The sequence below is a fragment of the Sinocyclocheilus anshuiensis genome, unplaced genomic scaffold (genome assembly GCF_001515605.1).
Source record: "Sinocyclocheilus anshuiensis isolate Anshui unplaced genomic scaffold, SAMN03320099.WGS_v1.1 scaffold784, whole genome shotgun sequence".
Lineage (NCBI taxonomy): Eukaryota > Metazoa > Chordata > Actinopteri > Cypriniformes > Cyprinidae > Sinocyclocheilus > Sinocyclocheilus anshuiensis.
Window position 1 is genome coordinate 1499835 of NW_015554160.1, and position 25517 is coordinate 1525351.

The 25517-nt window shown below is 38.3% G+C and overlaps 1 protein-coding gene across 4 annotated transcripts in view; it reads right to left on the reverse strand.

The window, feature by feature from the left end:
- Window positions 1-25517, reverse strand: part of peli1b (pellino E3 ubiquitin protein ligase 1b) — a 39062-nt gene that overhangs the window by 10939 nt on the left and 2606 nt on the right. For 2 of the 4 annotated variants that reach the window (XM_016463656.1, XM_016463658.1), the window contains exon 2: window positions 3899-4097. In XM_016463656.1, the coding sequence (XP_016319142.1) occupies window positions 3899-3978 (80 nt within the window). In that variant the 5' untranslated portion in view covers window positions 3979-4097. Of the gene's footprint in view, window positions 1-3898; window positions 4104-19561; window positions 19600-25517 lie in introns of those variants that run through there. The other 2 variants (XM_016463657.1, XM_016463655.1) reach the window with 2 other exon arrangements.

The window sequence follows — 25517 nt, forward strand, 5'->3', positions numbered from 1 at the left end:
GGTACGAGACTCGAACCCACAACCTTTGGGTTATGAGTCCGACTCTCTAACCATTAGGCCACAACTTCCCCATTGATTAAAACAGTGTTTTCAACAAAACAATTATGAAACTAATTAATTCATGCTCTAAAACTGCAAAAAAAAATAAAATAATTAACTGTAGCATTTATGCAATTAATCTGGAGTGGAAAGATCTCAAACCCTTACGTGACAGTTTCACCATCCATCCCGATTAGCCAGAAGATACTTTCACAGCTTATGAAATTTCTTTCACATTCTTTTACATTTAATTATGCAAAGCACTTTTGTTACATGCCACTGTAAAAACTAATTTCAATTGAAAAAAATATTTTAATTACTTAACTGTACGTTATCTCACTATCCTACTATATAGAGTGAAATGATATGCACTTTAACATTATTAACAGTAATTTATTGAAATATTAGTACAGTTTTCTATTTTAAAGGGGTCATATGATGCGATTTCAAGTTTTCCTTTCTCTTTGGAGAGCTGTCAATGAATAGATAAGATCCCTAAAGTTGCAATGACTAAAGTCTCAAACCCAAAGAGATATTCTATTTAAAAGTTAAGACTCGTCCACGCCCTCCTAAAACGCCTCGTTCAGACATGCCCCCACATGTCTACGTCACTGTGTGGGAAGATTTGCATAATACCGCCCAAATGTTCACGCAAAGAAAGAAGGCATAACTTTGATTCTCGCTGTCGTATTGTTGTTGCCGCCGCCATGTTGTGGAGACGCTGTTTCGTTGCGAAAGCGAAACTACTTTGTTTGGTCTTCCAAAAGAGGACATAACTAGAAATCAATGGTTAAGTTGTATTTACAACACTGTTCCAGAACAGTTCAACCCAAATATTCAGATGTGTCCAGCGCATTTTACGGAGGCCTGCTTCCTGAACCTGGGAGAGTAGCCTACAATGCTGGCTGTGCTCAAAGGTTGTTTCTATAAAGTGGGGCAATACCAACTTTGCAAGGACAGTCTGGCGCTTCTGACTCACAGCCTGCAAGTAGGTTTTCATATTTAAAGAACTTGCCACTGATGATTCAAATGCGAGTTTTGAGCAGTGTAGAGTAGCGCTTGTTGTTTCTCCGATCACAAATGCAGACATGGTTTTATGTTTATGCGGCGTGAAACGCAACACGTAAAAAGACAGTGTAAGTCATTAAAAAAAGGTTTTCTTATGTCCCCTGAATGTAACAAATGCCTCATTTGTAATGGGTTTTGTCTCGACGCACCGGGACACGGCATCACAGTATGGTAAGGGGCGTAACATTTCCATCACACGCTTGAGGTTTTCAGCCAATCACAACGCACTAGATAGCTGGCCAATCAGAGCACACCTCGCTTTTCAGAACGATCAGAGCTTTGTAAAAATCGACGCGTTTCAGAAAGGCGGGGCATAGAAGAGAAATAATAATGTACAGTATGTGGGAAATAATGTGTTTTTTGAACCTAAAGTGCATAAACACATTGCATTACACCAAATACACAAAATAATGTTCCTTTTAGCAACGTCATATGACCCCTTTAACAATGTTGAAAACAGTTGTGCTGCTTAACATTTTTGTGGAAACTGTGATGCGTTTTTAGGATCTCACTGACACCAAACTTTTGAACGATAGTGTATCTAGAGCCATCTTCTTCAGTTTGCCATCCTTTTGTTCCACAACATCAGCTACTGTCTCATGCTGTAATGCTGTCATTACCATTATTAAAAGAACCAATGAACATACACCAGATCTGAACAAATGGATCTGATATTATGACTTACAAAATGGCAACGTGAACATTTAGTACTAAAGATTTAAGCAGCATTTGAAAAACAAATCTGATTTGTGAGCAGTGTGAAGCCTGTGTACACTACATAAAACACTGAACACTATGAACACTACACCTGCTATGTCTTGTGGTTTCCTCTGTGGAGGTTTCCTCCGTCCTCCACCCAGTTACTCACTACCCAAGTGTTCTTCACAGACACAGAGGCTGCAATGTAGTTGTGTAGTTCAACATTGTGCATTTGGTATTGTGTGGGTTCGGGCTTTAGATGCTCAGCAATGGACTTTACTAAGTCTCTGATTGATTTAACATGAGTTCGCTGAAGGCATGCATTGACGCTGTTGAGTGCATTCTCGACATATTTTGGTAAACCCACATTATCGCAATGTACTCTATAAACAAGCTTACCGATTGTGCTTGTTTCTCTTGAGGCGTTCCTTATAAAACTACACTCTCTTTTATATGGACATCAGAAAAATGCAATTAAGATATCTGGAGTTTCCCACCAGGTGACATCTTCAGCTTGAGTTAAGTGTGAAAAAGCCTAATATCCCTTACGGCAAGACTTTCTATGACGATCTCAAGAACTGATGTATGGAGGGGAAAAACAACATTAACAAACAGTTAGAGTCAGCACGGAAAGGGAATTTCATGGACATGATGTATGTGCACACCGAGCAGGGTATTTTTGCAGCAGCGTTTTCTAATCTACGACTGCATTCCTTCAGAAAACACTATGGGAACGACAGATAGAGGGAGGGAAACCCCCCCCCCGGAGAGGTGTAGATGAAGGAAGTCTTTCAGTGTCAGCTGTTGCTGGGAGGAGAGAGTGAAAAGCAGAGGGAAAACAAGGTGGTGGAGGAAAATGAGCCATCTCATCAGGAGACTGACTCATGGAGCAGTGTGTGTGTGTGCGTGAGTTTGTGTGTGGTCACATGTAGGTTATAAGCTCAAGAGAGCTCTGTCAGAGCTAGAAGCTCAGTTACCAAACTTACGTAACACAAATATAATTTCCAAAATATTCAAGAGAATTAATATGTCTCTACAAAGATGAAAAACAGAACTAAACATCCACACAAGTACGCCTAAACTATTTAGGGGAAAAAAGCAATAAAATTTTTCTGATAAAAATTGTGATAAAAAAAAAAGTAGTATATATATTATTGCTATATTAATATTATATTACTTCAATCTATCTATCTGTCTGTCTGTATATATATATATATATATATATATATATATATATACTAAATATTAACAAACTAATAAATGTAGAGATATTTCACTGTAAAATAAAAAGTCATTTTATTTCTATTTATTTAATTTTTTAAATTACACTAAGATTTAAGGCCATCTCTATTCCTTCATTTTCAAATGCAAAACAATCAAACTTTTATTTGCAATTAAACTTTCAGAGTCCATATGGAGCTGCATTTACTGTAAACTGAGCCTCTGCAAAACAGGGTTGGTTTTTAAACGTTTAGGAACACAGTACTTATATTTAATTAAATTAAATTTGATTTAATTCAATTTGATGAATCGCACTAAGCCATATTGTGATTTTGGTTTTATTTCACAAGGTAGCTAAAACTGCAGTTTAGCAGTAACACAACACTTAAATCAGCCGTAAACCAACACAATAATGGAGGTGACGTGAGCCCTCTATCCACTTCAGGATGAGAATCGAATCGAATCCATGACCCCTGAGAACATCTAATCAAAGAAGTTAATACACAAAAAGCTCTTTTAGACGCCAGTGAATCATGTGATGATATAGCGCAGGAAATCACACAGAAGTCTGTTCTGCAAAAGAAAGTCAATGAAGTGCATTATGATACTCCAACACCACGTTGAAGCCCACTTTGTTTTCTAACTGAAGGCTCAGTTGTTCTCATAAACTTGCATCATCCTCACATTTTGCCCACAATGATGTTACTAGCAACAACAACAGAAACATACAAAACCTTCACGGCATCTGACTCTATTGTCAGAAACACAAACACTCACATGCAAAGTTGTCACTAAGAATTACAAACTATTAACCCCGGCACAACAGATGCCGCTTCCTGCTGATCCAAGGTCAAAGGCCAGAAGGTCTTACCCAAGCACAATGAGTTCTCCATATTTGACTGGCACTTTGGTTGACGACGTGGAGATGTTTTCCTGGTCGGGGGAGAACATGGATGCAGTGTGTGTGGGGGAGGGGGTTCTTCCCGCTCCCAGTGTGAACGCAACACGACCACACACACTCAGCTCTCAGCTCTGTCTCCTCTTCATCACCATCATCATCCTCATCATCACTGCAACTGAGAAAAACAGAGAAAGAATACTTTAAAATGGCTATTTTAGTTATGTTTTTAGCTGGAATATCATTCAGGTTAGTAAATGACAGGAATGAATTATACAATTTCACCAGGCACCTCTTAAACGGCTTCAGTGATGTTAAAGAATTAGTTCACTTTCAAATCAAAATTTCCTGATAATTTACTCACCCCCATGTCATCCAAGATGTTTACGTCTTTCTTCCTTCAGTCGAAAAGAAATTAAGGTTTTTGATGAAAACATTCCAGGATTATTCTCCTTATAGTGGACTTCAACGGTTACCAAACGGTTGAAAATCAAAATTACAGTTTCAGTGCAGCTTCAAAGGGCTCTACACGATGACAGACGAGGAATAAGGGTCTTATCTAGCGAAACGATCGCTAACTGTCATGAACTGGAATGCACAGCTCACGCAGAGCTACACAAGACGAGCGTTTGAGGCTAAAAAGCATATAAATTGTAATTTTTTGGGAAAATGACAGATCGTTTCGCTAGATAAGACCCTTATTCCTCGTCTGGTATCGTGTAGAGCCCTTTGAAGCTGCACTGAAACTGTAATTTTGATTTTCAACCGTTTGGTAACCGTTGAAGTCCACTATAAGGAGAATAATCCTGGAATGTTTTCATCAAAAACCTTAATTTCTTTTCGACTGAAGAAAGAAAGACGTAAACATCTTGGATGACATGGGGGTGAGTAAATTATCAGGAAATTTTAATTTGAAAGTGAACTAATCCTTTAAGTGGCCTATATTCCACAGTCTTGACCACAGTCTTCTTCATAGTAACCTGACTAACAGTACAGTCTGTACTCTCAGACATGAGATTAAAGTTGCTAACAAGATCTAAAGGGCAAATAAAGAAAGACCCAAACATTCAGACAGACACAAACTCATGCAGCTTAACACCTAGAAAACCGGTCAAAATATCCTAACAATCACTGTTAAACACACCTAAACAAATGATCTCGCACAATTACCTTTTCTACACAGAAACTAGGGATGCACCAATACCACTTTTTCCAGTACTCGCCCGATACCGATACTTTTATTTTTGGTACTTGCCGATGCAGAGTACTGATACCAATATTTTCATTGCATTTGTAAATGTAAAAAAATATTGGGTACAGAAACCAAAAGAGTATGTATAATGTTAGTTGGTTAACTTCATTTATCAAATAGATACAGTTGTTACTTTCACTGTTAATTTTTTTCCTCTCTCCATGGTAGCCTACATCATCTTTAATTCAATAGCATTAGAGCTGCTCCATTGCAGCGGCTTAGTAGTAATCACGCAATTTGCTGTAAAAACGCAGGGAACCACTCGCTATAAATCTCCTAACTGTGATATTATCATAAATAGAAGTCGCGTTTTTTTCATCTGAAACGTGCAGCGATTTATTTTCCAAAGAAAGGGATATTCACTCGACAAGCTCACGCCGCTGTGCGCTCAATCCACTCAGCGTGATTTGCTTACCAGCTGGCGCAATGGTATCGGGGCATTTTAACGAGTACGAGTACAGGAGCTCAGTATCAGGCCCGATACCGGGTGCATCCCTAACAGAAACACAGGAAACGCATATTGTTCTTGCATCACAATGTGTCGCCTGTGTGCGTGTCAGAATGTAGGGTTGCACGATAAATGGAGATGGAATCGAGATCGCGATTCGACAGAAGCTGCGATTGTCATGAATCAGAATGGTTTCCGTCTATCATAAATTTTCTCTTCCTCAAGTGAGAGGGATTTTAAAATCTCACAACTATAAAGAAAACATACAGTATGCATTAAGACTGTCTAGGTACACCCTACTGGTGCACTGGGAGACATTTCGTGTGAAACCTGGCCAAATTTTCATATTACACCATGTATGGAGGTATAATAATTCACTCAACAGGAGTCGAGTCATGATTATCATGACCCTCACTCTAAACCATGATTTGACAGCTTTGTCCCTGAAAATTCAGAATGATGTTTCCTGTCAGGCACTGCGGACCATGTGAGATCAGTGGAACTGGTGTCAGGAAAGACAGTACAGCAACTGAAACCGACAGCGTATGCGTGTGTTACTGAGGGAGGTTTCTATCCGATCAGTGATGTTCAGTGATGTGAATGATGTTCTGAAATCTGGAACAGCATGTACAACAACCAGTAAATATCTCATCCTGTCAGTGACTCAAAGTCAACATGAAATTTTAGTCAACAAGAAAAAATATAATATAAAAAAAAATTAAACAAATAAATAAAGTTAAAAATGATTAAATGACACAAAAATGGTATAAAATAGGAAAAATGACACAAAAATGGTATAAAATAGGAAAAATACCTATAAATACAAAAAAAATATTTAAAAACAAAATTATAAAAAAATTAAATGGAGGACTGAACATGATTTTATACATCAAGAATTGATTGGTAGGTGAAAAGGGTTACATACTAGAATGAAGCCAGAACGCATGCGAGTTCGCTAAAACAATGCCTAAGTAGCTATTTGGCTACTGATGAACTATCTATTAGCCTGCACAACCTAAGTGGTGTCAGTAGAAAATGAAAGCTATTTCAAAGGAAGCTATTATTAAGCATGTTATTATATTTTAATTAAATATTACAAACAGTACAAACCTATTTATTTGGAAAAACATGCACTCAGGTCGTGTATTAAGTGTATTAATGATTTTATCGATTAATTCGACTTTAATGTTTTGTGGCGATTCAATTTTTTAGGAAACGAGGAATCGCAATTTTGAATAGAAATATTATCAAATGTTAGAATTAGACACTTCGACAATATGCCAATGATATAACAAAGAAAAGAAAGATCCAACCGCATGTCAGCGCACATGATTAACCGCTTACGTGTAACGCGCTCATATCGCTAGGCGCCATTCACACAGAATGCGCTTTTGTGTTGACAAAGATGCGACACGGGCAGTGGAATAGGAAAAAATTGCAAGACGACGGGAGTTGAACTTCTTTTAACTTGAGCTCCGTATTTTTTAAATACCGTTTTATACATTGCAAGATAAGTGAGCGCAACAGTCAAACGTGTCCATGTTTACATAGAAAAAACAATGGAAAAGCAGCGCAATCGAATAAAAACTACTACTCTATGTCTGATATTTCATGTTAGTATCATGGTGACAGGCTGAAAGCTGCTGTTCATTGTTTTTACAGAACATTTATAGTTAATAACAGTCTACTGGTGTTATACCTTTAGTCATTTTGAATTTGAATTATCTTGACTTCTGAAAAATTTCCTCGTATTATTTCTGAACATATAATATGTATAAGACAAGTTTGTACAAGATGTAGTTGTAGTTCATGCATCTTTTCTACAAAGAACAAGTGATTTGTTTAACATTTCTATCATTTTGACAACTTCATGTGTGGTGCACTTGGAATCAGTGTTAATTTCGCTGACGAATAATTTTCGTCATAATTGTCGTCAACGACATTTTTTTCACCGACGACAACGAGACGATAACGAACTAAAACTCTTTTTGAATTACAAAAACTATGACGTAAATCTATTGACATTTTCGTCAACGAATAAAAACGAGACGAAAATGTTAGGGAGGGACGATTTGGGAAGACATTAGTGCTGGGCGGTATGACCAAAAATTTATATCACGGTATTTTTCTAAATTATACCGGTTTCACGGTACATGACGGTATTATTTTTTTCCATTCATGACCGTGTGTTAACCATATTTTCTACTGATTGAGAGAGGAAATACTGCAGTATATTGACTTAGAATACGCTGCTTCTCTGCCACTCACTGCACAGAACAGACGCCGAGAGAAGTGACACTTCTCCGGAAAAGTCAGACCTCGCGATCGCAGGACAGCACTGGCGAAATCTTCCAACTGAACCATAGCTAAGGTTTATCCAAAAAAGTCGCTAGGTTTGTCAGTATGAATATTCTATAGCGGAATAGCGGAAAAAGCTGCTAAAAGGGTCTGAAAGTTGTTATTTAGTTATCTAGTGCTAAAGTCGCGCTCGTGTGTGTGTGTGTGTGAGAGACACGGGAGCTGATGGCAGGGGGCAGTGGATATTTGTGGCGTACAGCTGTTCCCTCACCACAGTGAAAAAGTGAAAAGGGACTTCTTTCAAACAGTGTCGCGTTCTGAATGTTGTTTAAGCGACATACACTGGTATTGCGGTATTTTAAAAATTCATATCATAACAAAAATAAACACCGGTATTCAGTATGAACCGGTATACCGCCCAGCACTAGAAGACATTCATTCAGAACAAATCTGCTGCGTGGTTCGGAGGTTAGATGCGTACATATGAACCGGCGGGACATAAGCTATAAAACTCTTTTTGAATGACAAAAACTATGATGTAAATCTATTGACATTTTCGTCAATGAATAAAAACGAGACGAAAATGTTAGGGAGGGACGATTCGGGAAGAGATTCATTCAGAATGAATCTGCTGCGTGGTTCGGAGGTTAGATGCGTACATTTGAGCCGGCGGGACATAAGCTAAAATACACTTGCTGCACGTCACATAAAATTTTCAAAAATGTCAATATGTGGGAGTAAGAGAAGAGCAGACATATGGATAAATCTGACGACACAAGAGAGAACTCAATTCGGTCCGGTGTTCTGAGCGCAGACCCTGAAGCATACACATACAGAAAGCGTGTCTCACAGCACACGAGTACTCTTTCGCGTCGCATGAATGGAGAATTGCACACAAAATGATGTCAAATTGTCCGTTTTGACGAGTATTCACGTAAACATGGTTGATTACGTCTTAAGTGAACGTAAACCGTAGGGAGAACGTGTCTCAGTACATTGCATCCATTGCAGCCGTGCATTCGGTTTTAAAGGGACAGCAGCCTAATTTAGTTGCTATTGTCTGAGTCACTGATGTTAATCAAGCAACAAAAGACAGACAGAAAATCACGCATTGCTCTTGACTGAAAAACTTTAGTAGTCTTAAAGATTAATCTAAATTTATTTATAGAAATAAATATGTGCTTAAAAGAATGAGGAATATGGTAAAGAAGTTGCTATAAAGAATGCATAATTAGCCTATATAACCATTGGTATTTAATTAAAAAGTAGACCATGTTCTTGTTCTTTATGAGAAGTGGTTTTATTTCATTTTAACATAAAGGCATGTTGTAAGTCACAGCAGTTAAATCGGTGTCTATCATGATAAAACCTTAATATCAAACCTATATAATGAGTTTGGAAATTTTAGAGAAATGCTTAATAAATGCATTACACTGTAACTAAACCCATTAGATTTTAGCCGACAAAATTTACTTTAGATTTAGTCGACTAAAACTAAAAACAATTCAGATGACTAAAACTAAATCAAAATTTGCTGTCAAAATTAACACTGCTTGGAATAGAGGGTTAGAAAAGAAAAGTTACTTGATTAATGTTGTAGTTACATTTTCAAGTTTGATTAGTTAAAAATTGAGAATCGGTCAAATGTTTAAAAAAATAAATAAATAAATAAAAATCGAGATTGACATTTTTTGCCATATCGCCCAGCCATAGTTTCCATATTAATCTTTTCCCAGGACCAGGAACATGAAATTAATTACATGGGTTCATGTTTTTTCCAAGTTGGCTTTAACAGCACCAACTTGTATACAAGATCTCTGTCTCTTCTTGTCCATCTTCTCATTCTTTGTCCCTAAACAGCGACGCCAGCTACTTTGGGGATTCACACCCTCTTCCATCCCTCCATCAGTCTTCTTTATTCACACCTCCCTCCTGCCTCCCACAGCGATCCCCATCCCACATAACAGACTGTTGCTACGGGCTTAAACTGCTGTACTTCTGAGTCAATTACTTTAAGGTAGGGCCTAAAATTAACACTCGGCAAGCGTCAAATGAGAGTAAAAATCATGAGTCCATGTAACAGTGTCAGTCGCCAGTTGGCGGGTACAACTTTTACGAATTATAACAATGCAATGAAGTAAAAACAACAGCCAGTTTTTAAAGAGATTCGCTGTTTTTGACATAAGCGAATAAAATAATCTTGTCCGAAGACAAGATCATCATGATTAGCTGTTCTGTCATAAGCGACAAGAGCGAATCAAATGATACAAACGGGCTGATAAGGTCAGAGCAGAGTGATGGCCAGCTTGTCCCTAGACACAGTTTTCATTTCGGAAGATTAACTTTTCCCTTCTTTATTCTTCATAACCCGAGAATGCGGCGACGCATACCTGGGGTTACGACGCCTAAATGGTGTAGTGAAGTATAGTTTAAAAGGCTGCACGTATACACTGAGCCGCTTCAGACAGCTCACCAGTAGCGCTTCAACGCACGAAAACACACACAATTATGTCAAAATGCACGGTTTTGACGAGTTACTTTGTAAACGTAGTCTTAAATGAGTTATAAAGTCTTAAAGGGGTCATATAATGCAATTTAAATTTTTCCTTTCTCTTTGGAGTGTTACAAGCTCTTGGTGCATAAAGAAGATCTGTAAAGTTGCAAAGACTAAAGTCTCAAATCCAAAGAGACATTCTTTATAAAAGTTAAGAGTCAGCCACACCTACCTAAAACGGCTCGTTCTAACATGCCCCCACATGCCTACGTCACTATCCGGGAAGATTTACATAACGCCGCCCAAATGTTCACGCAAAGAAAGAATTCCCTTTTAATAGGGATTAAATATTCTATTAATAGGGAAAATTGAGGGAAAATGCACCAGCAGGACAAAAGCATTGTAAATATGTTTAGTTATTGTAATAGTAATAACTGCCTGTTTTTGCAAAAAGAGTTTCATGGCCGGTAAAAAAACAATTTTGGCCGGTAAATTTGATCATGTCACCGGCCATTGGCAGGTGTGGCAAAAAGTTAGTTTTAGGCCCTGCTTTAAGGGTGTAGTGGAGAATGTGGCCATACAGCCCCTCTATAATACTTTAACAAGGGCTACGAGTGTTAATAGGCCACATGCATAAACTGCACTCATAAATTCCTCACAGCCATACAAAATCAACACCTGCCCCATACACACAATCCAGATAACGCCATCAAAGCAAGTGGTCTAAATGACATCCACAGCACATGAAGTGCTAACAGGTGTTAGCCTTAGCTGTTAACTTCTCATATAACAGGGCAAAAAGACTTTCAGGACAATTAAAGGGTTAGTTCACCCCAAAATGTAAATTCTGCCATTAATTACTCACCCTCATGTCGTTCCAAACCCGCAAGACCTTCGTTCATCTTTGGAACACAAATTAAGATATTTTTGATGAAATCTAAGAGCTCTCTGACCCTGCATAGAGAGCAACACAACTGAAATGTTCCCAGACCCAGAAACGTAATAAGGACAACGATAAAACGAGAATACTTTTGTGCGCAATGAAAACAAAAATTAAAATTTATTTAACAATTCTACTCCCCAAGTTACCATCTTCTGCCATTTTGAAGAGTACCACGACGCATGTGTGCGCTTTCACCAGAACGTAATCAGCGTTGTTTATGTTTAAGGAGAAAGCGCGCAGATGCGTCGTGGTATGTTTCTGGGTCCGGGAACATTTCAGTTGTGTTGCTCTCTATACAGGGTCAGAGAGCTCTCAGATTTCGTCAAAAATATCTTAATTTGTGTTCCGAAGATGAACGGCGGTCTTACGGGTTTAGAACGACATAACGGTGAGTAATAAATGACAGAATTTTCATTTTTGAGTGAACTAACTCTTTAAGCAGCCATTCACTTATAACATGTTTTTTTTTTTGAGAGCTATTCCATTGTTCTTCTACATAAACATGCACTAGATGGACATGTTTGACTTATGCTCTTATCTACCATTTTTTGTAGAGTCTCAGGCTGATGATACACGGGGCAACTTTTTGAGCAATTTTGCTGGGCAACTTTTTTTGAGCAATGTTGCTTGGGCACTTTCCCATTGAGAATGGGTAACAAATGTCTATCTGGATACTTTAGATCGGTCGTGGGCCCTGTCTCTCACCTGGTTGCCCACTGACGGCAATATTGCTCAAAAAGTTGCCCCGTGTATCATCAGCCTCACACGACACAGCTTACAAAAAACTAAAAATGTTTCAATTAGGGTTGGGCCGATAGACGATGCCATCATCCATCGCCGATGGCTCACAGACATCACGATGTTGAGCCAGCATCGTGATCTCCCCCCCGCAATCCGCCGCATCCCAATTCCGTGTTCGGAAAGGAAATTAAGTGTACTACGGAACCCCTTAAGGGAATAAATAGCCTACGAGATGGGAGGACTAAAAAAAATATTTCAATACTTTCTCTCGCAATTATATCGTTGGGTAATTACACTAAATTGCGGGCATCAGGGAGCCGCTACTAATATGCAGGGCATTGAAACCGCTTTCGAATGCGCACTCTCATTTTACTTTCACTTTCGAGATTCGCAATAACACGGACTCTATACTACGGAGCGGCAGTACCTACTACACATTTTACAAGATTAGATATTTGTCAGTGGTGCTCAGTATCTGAAAATCATTTGCCATTGTCCTATCAGTCATCTCTCCTTACTCTGTGTATGTGGTAAGTGAACTTTCATGTACTGTAATGTAACAGTCTACCGCTAGCATGCGGCTAACCATGTCCCTTTAGTGGCTCCGTAGAACGCATTATTTGTTTTCCATGCCTTTCTGCATACGATTCACACTTCGGGCACACCTTCTAACCCCGAGATTAGAGATTAATTTCTAAGAGATTAGAAAGTGAGAAAGCAAAAAAAGTGTACAGAAAAAGTACACTTCTGACAAGAGTGTTATGTAACTGAACCGCAAGCCAACCTTTTTAAAGAAAGAGTATGAACCTATATCAGTGGTTGATTGTATGTGACAGTGTGTGTTGGTTAGCATCAGGCCTGAAAATCTGGTAAAATAAAAACAGGACAAACCAGCTCACTATATTTACACAGCAAAACACACAATGACATCCTTTATCACTATTTTACACAACAGGTAATTCTAAAACCATTCAAATAATTTGGAGTAATGCAAAGTGGGAGAGAGAAAACAAAAATGAAGCAGAAAAGAGATAATGAGAGGAAAAATAGTCTTTTAGAAGGTCATCAGATTTATGCATCACTCATGCATGCAGATTTCTTAGATATTTCACCATCTCTCTCAGTTTCATACACAAAACCACCTCACATAGTCAGTAAAAATAACCAACAATCTCTCTATATCTGCACATCTCATCTTACCACAGAGAAGAGTTTCTATTTCATGAAACCCAAGTGAAACAGTTACATAAAGGTTCACATGGTTATAGTTTTACCTCTACAATGCTAAATAACCTTGCTGTACATGTATACACACACACACACACTAGGGCTGGGCGATAATTCGATAACGATAATTATCGCGATATAATTTTCCTCGATAAAACAATATGAAGTTCGATATAATGTTTTTGTGCCAAAAGCGGAATGAAACAGCGCGACTCATTTGAATCGCAGCTCACGGACCGTTTGTCCGCTCAGATCAAAGTTCAAACTGCCGCGCGGCGCGAGCTCACTAGAGCAGATGCGTGTACTCTGTCACGCGAGCATTAGGCAGCACTGTGAGATCCAGTGTGAAGCGACTGAATTCAGCGATGAACACAAATGTCTCTGTGATTTAAACTAGTTTAAAGGGGGTCATATGATGCGATTTCAAGTTTTCCTTTCTCTTTGGAGTGTTACAAGCTGTTCGTGAATAGATAAGCTCCAGGGTCAACAAGCATTAGGACAGCAATAACTGGACCCCCCCAAAATAAATAAATAAACCAGCTAATAGACAACAGAACAAAGACATGGTATCTGGAAATGTTCCAGCGACAGAATCGCCCGGACCTCATGACCGTTTAACACATAAATTGATAATCATGAACGTGCATGAGTTATTTTATTTAATCTGCGTTATTTTAATGTTTTTTTACCTAAATCATAGGTAAGAGACTCTGATGTTAATCTGTCTGCATTCAAGCATTTCAGTGGGCTTAAACAGATCACCCTTTACAGCAGATTTAGTAAACAAACAACTGACAGCTTTGACCTAAATATGATTTTCAGCTACAATAATTCATCCTAAAATTCGACATTAGTAACTTACTTTTAGCAGCATCAGACGCGCGCGCGCTCGCAAGATTCTTACTTGTGTTCTTACTTGTGAATTTAGTTCACTGGAGACTCGCACTAAACGGTTCATTTGAATCAGTGAGTTGTCGACTCGAGAACAACTCCAATTCGTGAATGAATCGTTTGGTGCGATTTGCGAGCCGATTTAACGGGTTCATTGAAAAGAATCAGCTCGTTCAAGAATCAGACGCCACTTCTGCATCTCGAAGCACGTGATATTTTATAAGGAGTAACGATAAGTTTTATGAAATGTAGTGAAGTAAAAAGTACGATCTTATGCTTTGGAATGTAGTGCAGTAAAAGTAAAAGTTACTCAAAATAAAACTACTCCAGTAAAGTACAAATAAATAAATATTTAATAAAAATATAATTAAAAAGGAAGTAAACACTGTAACCAACAGGGCACTCAGTATTCTGGGAAGTTTGTGTGCATTGGGAATCATATTTTTTCAAATAAAGTCAAGGTAACACTCATTTTACATACAGCACACAGTGAAAATTACATGAATATGACAGTGGGCAAATGCACAGCGCAGCATAATTTGAAATCAGTCACGAGTTTAAAGTTTGTCGATCGCGCATCTCCAGTGAAGTTGAACTCTCCTCCTGTCCGTATTCAATTCGCACGGACCATAGGACCGACCGTTACAGAACACGTGATCATGCAGGTCACATGCACAAGGTTGTGCAAAGGCACCTCTGCAAGGTTTGTAAAATTAAATGTTCATTAGTCATTCAAAGATTTGTTTAAATTATATAAATGCGTATTTGCGGAATTCTGACGGCAAACGAGAAAGTATTATAATTAGCCTTTAATAATATTAAAGCAATCGTTATAATACTTTTTTGTATACATTTTAATTCCTTTGTTTAACAGTTCTATCTGATTATTAGATAGACTTCTATCCGTATTAGACAGAACTGAATGACAACAGCGAACAAGAGGGAGAATGTGAGCACTGTGTGCTCAGGCCATTCTCAGCACCGTCAAAATAAAAGTCCGAACACATCGGCCAAACAGAAAACTTATCGGCCAATGCCGATATCTGAAAAATGGCAGATATCGGCCGATATATCGGCCTTGGCGATATATCGGTCGACCACTAACTGTTTGTGCTATGGACATGAATGATACCTCAAGTCATGCAGCTCGAACAATTTTACAACTGAATCCGACTTTATTTCAAGGCTCCAACAATGACCCAGAGCACCTTAGCAACAACAAAAAAATCTTAATATCTTATGACCTGCATTGCAACATGCTTGCAGTCATGCACAACACCTTGGCACAGCGATGCACCACCACTCAGAAAATTTTAAAATCTAGTTAGCCACTGAACTCGTGTTCTAGACAAAAAAAATGTAGTGTGGGAACTTGATTTTGTCCAAGTATTGATTTAGATCTTTCTCATTTGCTAACTGCTGCAATCTCAAGTAAGTTAAGGGATGCTTATGTTTATGAATAAATTATTTATAATAAACACTGCAATATTCTATAAAAGATAACTGATTTTGATTTCATGCTGACTCTTCTGAATATACAACCAAGTGAACGTGTGAAACCTTCTTTTCTTCATTTTTCACACAGAACATGGTTTCAGATTGTGAGAAAAGTGACAGATCCTAGAACATAATACTGGTGTGAACTGTAAACAAGTGATGAGCCGTTACCATTCCTCTACAAATTTACACACAGTTTAGGTACACTGATGTGCCATTGTCTGACATATTAGCTGGAAACAAGTCAGACTTCAGAGATGTGTGTGTTTAGGTACACAGCCTGAAGCAACCTATGAGTGCAGACAACTCCCATACAAATCTTGCATTCACACACACATACAAGCACACAGTTTGACCCAACACAGAGAATTGGAAAAGCTCAAACTTAGAGTCAACAGCTGATTTTACTGCATTAAAAAGAGCACATATTAGCAAATAAGTCACTTCCAAACACTTTAAACAGTAAAAATTGAATTTCCCATATGCCAAAACAATCAAAAACTTAGAGTTAAAAAGAGTTCTTGGAGAAAAAAAAGTTTCCACCTCTGTGATTAAAATTAGAATTTTAAAACTCCAGCTGAATCACGAACGCAGGTTCTAGCATCACTTTGCTGTCAGGGGAGGTCTGAATTATAGCCCAACAGTGAGAAAAACTCCTTTCATGAGTGGGTAGGATGTGGAAGCTTAAACCATCCCCACCGAGAAATTAGGGAGACGTATCGGTGGCATCTGTGGTCTAAAATAGATCCAAAAGTAGAGAAGGAAGTTTAAATGAGAAGTTAGGAACCAGAGGGGAGGGACACATCTGCATCCAGTATGGGCATCTGGTCTGTGGGATACACGAGCACCACATGTGGGTGATGGGAGTTTGAAGTGGAGCATGTTGGGTGTGCAGCTGCTTCACAGCAGAGGGAGCAGACCAGCGATACGCACCCGCTGAACACCCGTACACATGGCCAACCACAGACGAATTAAAGCTGTCTGGGTTTGTACACAACAGTGTTAAAGGTAACTTCCAGTCTTTGTGACATTTTAAGCTTTTGTAAAGCTCAGGAAAGGATAACTGCAAACTGTTCTGAAAAATAAAATTCTGTACTGTTAAAATTTTACTGTTTTGTGTAAATATATTAAAAATAAAACAAAACTAAAAATCAATTATTTTGAATGCTACAAGTGAATTTAGGCATTACAACGTACAGTTACACCGTGTCTACACCGGACGCGAGCGGCACAGCACGACAAAATACTATAGAACTCATTGGGCCTTATTTACGAAACAAACGTACGACAGAAAATTGGGCGTACGGTCGTTTCAACGCAAAACTTGGAATTTATCAATATGGACGTGAGTGGTGGCTATGATCAAATCTCACGTCAGGTCTCAGCTTGTGTACGCAAGTTTTGAGTTACCTGAACTTGTGCGCAGCATAGTAAATATGGTGGAGAATTGTAGAATGACAGCATTTTGTTCATTTTTATTTTCCTGACCGTCAAATGAAGCTCATTAGTCGATCGCAAACCAGTAAGATTAGAATGTCTTTTTGATTTTTTTTGGTTTTATACAGGGCTTTAACTTTACATGCGCAAATAGCAGCGTAAACAAGACCATGAGGATTCAATCGTCGTATCATGCACCTGCAGCGCTTCTGTGAAAGGAGAAAAACAGAAATTAATTCTATAAAAGGAATAACATCAATAGGATCACACAAAATATATAATAGGCTATAATATAATTAACAGATTAACAAAAGGAAAAAAAAAACACCTGAACAATTCTATTAATCACTTTACAAGTAACTACAAAGGATCCTGATGAACACATTACAAAAACATTCCACCACTAATGAGAAACTGGACTGCACATGTGGTCAATCACAGTAAATCCGCTGAAAGCAAGCAGGTGACCTCCACCTGGGTGGAAACACCAGACCTTACCACATCACCACTTTCCCACCATTTAATACTGAAAACTATTCAAATAAAAATAACACTGTTGATGAAGAAAGATGCACAACGGACAGTACAGCATCATCACAATGATGAATTTGAGCTAAAGATGAAAGCACAGATGGTGAAGAAGAGATATGGTGAGATGAATCAGATATCCAGGAGCCTGCACGCACACATGCACAAGAATCACCATATGCATTGATGTGCAAAACAAAGCATCTTGCAGGGATAGTTCACCCAAAAAAGAAAATTCTGTCAGCATTCACTCACCCTCATACATTCCAAACCTGTATGACTTATCTTCTGCAAAACACAAAATACATAATTTTGAAGAATGTAGGTAAAGAAACAATTTTGGTTATTAGTGAAAACAAAAAAACACTGACGGATTTCTCAAAATATCTCCTTCTATGTTCCACAGAAGGAAAGTCATAAAGGTTTGAAACGACATAAGGGTAAGAACGTAATGACAGAATTTGAGTTTTTAGGCGAATTATGCCTTTAAATGCCATACAGACATGTAAGCACTGACAAAAAGTGGCCTAAAGTCACCCTTTAGACTTTCTGAAAAACAAAAATCAAAGCTTGAGAAAAAATTTCAGCTAGGAACAACAGGCCTTTGAAGCAGCGAGAGAAACATCAAAAGTTTCCTACATGCTGCTGTGAAATGTTTAAAACCAGAGTTTTTTCTAGGGCAAGGGACAACTGCTGACCCTACATAAACAGTCTGGAAATGCAAGTGGGCGTCTTTTATTGTAATGTGGTCCTTTTGCAGGTCATGCAGCGCTGAACACGGAATCATATTGGGTTTTGTGCAAATCAAAGAATTTACACTGAAAACACAAAATATTAAACCACTGTGCTACTTCTGAACCTATACAGTAAGCCGCATGCAACAAGTGTCTTTTACTGGCGCCAGGTTACAAAGAGGATGTTGAAAAAGATGAAGAAATGAAAGATTAGACTACTAGTTATCAGCTTAATGGGAATGAAGTCTGTGGTCTGTGGCTAATCTAAACAAACAAACCCTGATGTTTGAGAAAGTGATGATCAATGCGTCTGAACTAGCCAATCAACTGTCAGTGTTTACAAAATGTTTCTAAAAGGTGAAAACAGAATTAACCCGACCATATTCATTTACTAACAGACGCTCCATGAGGTTGGTTAATCTCCAGAGTACCGTTTGGATCACTCGCACACACACACTTCCTCACCATGGTCATTCACCCAGCACTGAGCTAGCAGGCTAATTGGCTTTAGGCTTTCTTTGAGCAACAAAGAGCGCATGGAATCTGACTTAAACCCCGTTTATAAAGTCTCAGCTTGGTCTGTGTGTTTGCTTAATGAACGATCAACAAAAAACAAGCGCTCAGCTTCAAGCTTAACAACAAACTGAGTGCAAAATGTGCATGGGGCGTCCCAGAGGTCAGGTGACATGATTAAGTCTGTCAGCGAGAATACGACCACAGTTTCACCAGCCAACTCTCGAAGATTTCTTTGAATGCGTGTTTCGATTTAATTTGTGAGGTGAGGAAAAGGAGGGGTGTGCATTAACACACACACCCACCCACCCCTCCATCTGGTACCGATTACACCACAAAGGAAGAGACCTCTGCAATGCCCCACCCTCCCGTGCGCACACAGGAACACATGTATGCACAGCGAGGCAAAACGGAGTGTCCTTTAGTACTAAATTGTTCCACAATAGCAGTTTAGATGGCTCTCAGGCATCTCATGTACTGACTGAAAGTAACTTATCAATAGGCATCATGTATATTGAACACCTGACAGACTGAAAAATTTCTCCAAAGAAAGTGAAATATAATACAATTGTGAATGCAATTCTGTATTAACAGTAGGTACATTTCATTACAAGTCAAAACTGTTGATCTTACCATAACACAACAACAGCTTTGGATCATGATGATCACACAAAACTGTCATTAAAAGACACAAAATGATGACTCTGTTAATACCTCCTACTAAAAGACATCAAATTGGGGTCAGGTGAACTCGAAACAACCTAATTACACAGTGCTTCATTAAAGGGATAGTTCACTCAAAAATGAAAATGTTGTCATCATTTTCTCTCACTCATATAGTTTCAAACCTGTTTGACCTTTTCTTTTCTTCTACTTATGGAACACAAAAGATGATATTTTGAAGGGAATCTAACATCATTGAAGCTAATTCCATTATATTGACAAAAACTTTTCCAATTTCTCAAAATATCTTTTATGTTTCACAGAAGAAAGTCAGTCATGCAGTTTTGGGACAAAATGAGGCTGAATAAATTATCCTTTTTGCATGGACCATCACTTTACGACTTCAGATTAATTGTTGGGTTGCTTGAACAATGAGTCAACTACCCTTTCATTGCTTTTCCTATGTAAACATGCGCTTGACAGAAATCTTTGACCACTCTCTGCTTGCACCTTTTGCAGTGACTTGCACATAACACTGCGTTCTAAAAATGTGGCGCTCAAGGTAAAAAAAATTTTTTTTAAAGTTTAACTTTTTCCTCATGCTGCTGCTCACATCTCATGTTTTTTAATGTAAAAACAGGCCAGTCACACAATGTGTTTTTGTATTTTAAAAACGTGAGACAGGGTAGAGGAATGGAAAAAAAAAAACAAGGTCTAGAGATGTGATTTTAAAAGTCAAACTTTTTCCTTGATCACTGCATTGTTAGAATGCAGTGTCATACGCGAGGCACTGCAAAAGACGCAAGTCGTGAGCGCAGTCAAACACGTCTGCATGTTTACATAGAAATACAATGGAAAAGTGGCATAATGGACTGCAAACACATTCTGTGTATACCACCCCTAAATATGCAATCTTTACACACTTCAAACTTATGATATGGAATCACTGTTACGTAAACTACAAACAAAGAAGCAATATAAAACTGAAGATAACCATCTAGGAACGAGAAACAGTTACGAACAACACTCAAGCTGAACACGACACCGTGAAACGGCTTGCTTTCTTAAACGAGTGCGGAACAGACAGATGGAGGGAGGACAGGAGAGATGAGGGGAGGGGCCGAGCTTCAATTTCAGAGGCTTTTTAATTATTCAATGACATGAGCACTGAAACCTAAGAGAAACAAACAGACTGGACGGTGACAATGAACTAACCATGCAGACACACACACATATGTACAAAAACACCACAGAGGAGGAACACACACGGTATTGAGTCTCCATGCACTTGGGGCGATGTGTGCATGTCTGAAACAAAGGCTAGCCGTCCAAACACACATCTAAAGAACCACTTGCTACAATGCAATCTTCCCAGAAACTGTCAAATGATCCCAATGATCCAATAAGGTGGGGGATGCTCTTGGCTGTCTAAACAGGAAACAAGTCATATTTCAGAGCAGTCCATATGCTAACATTAATAAAAACAGTTTAAACTAAGATTTATTTTTGAGCAGTTCGAAAGGATCCCCTTTTAATGACACAAACACCAAATACTCTGTATGCCAGAGCTCATCCTTCTGCCCATTTCAGCTTTGACTTGCAGAGGCTAACCTCTCGGTCTCCATGACAATAACTCATTTACAGCCCGCAGTGATCAGCTCTGGCTCTCCCCAAGGGAAGTTGAGGGGAACAGAGGCCTGAGATGGGGGATGGTGTGTCATTGAGGTCACATGGCCAGTCTCGTCTTTCACACACCGCTCAGAATTTAGCTGCTCGGAGCAAAAAGCGTGCAGAAAGTGAGAGTCAGCAGGACAGATTATCAGAATCAGGTTTTATTTGGTACATCAGATACTGAAATTTAAATAGAGTTCAACAGATACACAGGAGCAGAGATTAAATAAATCAAAATAAATACACAATCCGATCAGGTGTGAAGAAGATCACACAGACTACTATTGAAAAGTTTGGGGTCTGCAAGATTTTTGATGTTTTTTTTAAAAAGAAGTCTCACCAAGGATGCATTTATTTGATCAAAAATTCAGTAAAACTGTAAATATTGTGAAATAGTGCATGTGTTGGCAAGGTTGAATTTTCAGAAGCCATTACTCTAGTCTTCAGTGTCACATGATTTTTTTGCTAACAATGTCAAAGTCTTTACTGTCAACTCCACCTCCTAGTTTACTGTAAAGACAACTCTAACCTAGGCATTTAAAATATAATATTTACATTTAGTCATTTAGCAGACGCTTTTATCCAAAGCGACTTACAAATGAGGACAATAAAAGCAGTCAAAACTAACAAAAGAGCAACAATATATAAGTGCAAATGACAAGTCTCGGTTAGCCTAACGCAGTACACGTAGCAAGGTGTGTATGTATATATATATTATACACACACACAAACAAAGAAAAACAAGTAGATAGAATAGAAAAAATAGAAAGCTAGTTTTTGTTTTTTGTTGTTTTTTTTTAATAAAGAACAAAAAAATTAAAAAGATAAATATAGATAAAGTAGAATTAAAACAGAATAGACATATATGTCTATTATATTATACATATATGTATAATATACATAATTTCCTTAGTTTTCAGGTGTTGCAACTACAAACAAACTCAAAGGATTGAAGTAGTCTGTCAGCACAGCCAAGCATGTGAGAAAGAGAGAGAGTTCTTCCTGCTTCCTTTTCCTCTGAGGTGCCCACTGTCTGACCTAGTTTCCACAATATACGTCATCCTCAAAACTTTATTGTGTAGACTCAAAGTGACCAAAAGACAGTATAATGGTTGTATGTTCACTAGTACACTACTGTTCCAAAAGTCTGGGGTCTGTATGATTTTTTCAGAATGCATATCTTATGCTCACAAAGGGTGGTGTTTTTTTTTTTACAAAAATACTGTAATATTGTAAAACAGCAATAATATTAAGTATTATTAGACCTTAAAATTACTGATTTACGTTTTCTATTTTGATATATTTTAAAATGTCATTTATTCCTATGATGGCAAAGCTGAATTTTCAGCAGCCATTACTCCAGTCTTTAGTGTCACATGATCCTGCAGAAATCATTCTGATAAGATGATTTGGTGCTCAAGAAATATTTATTAGCAATGTTGAAAACGTTGTGCTGCTTCATATTTTTGTGGAAACTTTGATACCCTTTTTCATGATTTTTTTGATGAATAGAAAATTCAAATGAACATAATTTGAAATATTAATAAAAAAAAAAAAACATATTCATTAATAAAAAGAAAAATTTAGTTGCATTTTAAGTGTCTTTACTGTCACTTTTAATAAATTTATAATGCATCCATGTTGAATAAAAGTATTGATTTCTTTCAAAGAAAAAACTTTTGTCAGAAATAAAAAATCTGATCAAACATGACAGTTGCGTAGATCTAGATGATTCAGTACTGTGCACTTGGGTCAATAACTCAATTTCAATTAAATAGAAACAATCAGCAGTTAATATGGTGAAAGGTCTCTGGTGGAGCCCTGCACGGGCCTCAAATATAGGCCCTAGCCTGGCCCTGGCCCGAGATGCTCAGACCCTAGCCTGGCCCTTGTCCAACAGCTCTTCAGAATTCTTGGCCCGAGTCCGTCTATTTTTCCCTTCTCCCAAAACAGCTTACTACTGTTTCAGCTACAACAACATTTTAATACAGTAGCCTATGTGTGCTCTGCGCGTATATGGGCACAATAAAAGGAGAGAAGCTAAATGAGCCCGAGTCCAACCCGAGCCTGATCTGTAAAAAAAATAAAATAAATGGCCCGAGCCCAGCCCGAATAGACTCGACAGGCTTGCAGACCTCTCCGGGGGCACTATTTAAATGCAGAGGTATGGCACAATTTCCAAAAAAGCACTGGGCTTATTCTTCAAATGAATATACATCAATGGAACTGTGCATAAAATGCGGTGATTGGTCAAAAGTGGGCGACGACTTCTTGTTTTATCAACCCCGAATCCCACAAAAAGTGTTTCTCATGATTGAAAAAGACTGGTGACAAGCAGCAAGTTAGATTCACTGCACTACTGTGGTAGGATTTAATTACACTACGCTGAATTGCCTTACAAGATCTATTCTCAAACATGTAGGCATAATAAATGGAAAATTCATCAGAATGACAGCAAGCTAAATAAAAAGCTAAACTGAACATTGAGATCTTTATCAGAGAGTGACAACGTGGCTCCAATGAGCTCCGGGATAAATTCAGGCTTACTGACAGAGACATGAGCCAATTTCACAGATATCTGATCTGCTGCAAACAGATCAGGGCTCACATGTATCTCACCATCATAGCACTGATCCAGGAACAGTTTTTCGCAGTTAATGCCACTGCACTGGATAAGATGAACAGACTAGAGCCTGACCGATATTATCGGCCGATATGAGCCTGTCCCCGATATATTGGTATCGGCGAATATGCCGCCGATATGCCGCTGATATTAACTTTTTTTTTAAAGAACATATAACGCAGATTAAATGCTTCTGAATGGTGTTATTACTTAGTTTGTCCAGCAGAGCGCGCTCCATTGTTTGCTACTGGACCCAGGTCAGTGTAGTGTAGAGATGCGCGGATGAGCTCAAACTTCACTCGAGTCCTCTGCTTCAAATTATCCGCTCGCCACCCACCCGCACCTATATTCTTTGTTTTGCATGATGATATGATGAATGGATGGTTCATTTTAACAGCAGATTCAGTGACGTTAGAGACTAGAGCTGATCTGCGCTTCACGGCACGCATCTGCGGCGCATTACGGCCAACGGAGCTGATCGCGGCCACTCAATGCTGGTGTTTACCGGCCGCGTTGCGGCCCAGAACTCATTGAATGCTTATCACATTGGTCACATCACATTGCACGGCGCGACAAAATACAATAGAATTCTATTGTATTTTGTCGCACCGCTCGCATCCGGTGTAGAATAGAACCCATTATGTTGTCTACACCGGATTCAGTCAACTGATGCCTCGTTCTATTTATGACGTGCTGACAGAAGTTCAAATGATTTTCAACGGTCGCTTTGACGCGTTCTGTTGCAGCGCAGACACGTTATACTGTACTATAATATAGCCTACACATAAAGAATATTGGCCAATATATCGGTAGCGGTCTTTTTTTACTCCCTAATATCGGTATCGGCCCCCAAAAAACCCATATTGGTCAGGCTCTAGAACAGACTAGCAATGAATCCTAGACCTGCAGTCTAAGACACTGAAAGTGATACAGACTGAGATCATTTTACACTACAGCAGAGTCAGTGCAGCTACCATGCTTGAGAGAATACATGTAATACACGTTACATAAGGTGACGTGTACACAAAGACAAACAACATACTCAAATCACCAATACAGCAAAAAATACAAGGCACAAAGTGTCGAGCGGTGGTAAGTAACCTTTGCCCTTGTTAAAGGAAAGCAGTGAAAAGACTAAAGGAAATGACTCCCTGGTAATTTATCAAGGCAAAACAAACTCAGAAGGAACTATATTCTCTCTTACCAGTAACTTTACTCCACAAACAAGGAACTGTACCGCTTATAGCTAGAAAATAACACCACTGTATTGCCAGCATTCAGAAAGTTCAGTTTATAACTGCAAAAACATCCTCTGCATCAAGGTTCTCCTACTAAGATACCCATGGTGAAGTTCACAAATCTAAATTCACTCAAAATGTGTTTAAACCACACACAAACCCCAGATCACTTTAGTTATTGATCTCAAAATTATTTTTAATTTAAATTTAACTGTAAACAAAAATAGAATAACTTAATTTTAAACAAAGACAAATATACAATTCAGATGAATGTTTATTTAAAATTTAAAGGGGTCATATGATCCTTTTTTAAAGATCATTATTTTGTGTATTTGGTGTAACAGAATATGTTGACATGCTTTAATGTTCAAAAAACACATTATTTTTCAAATAC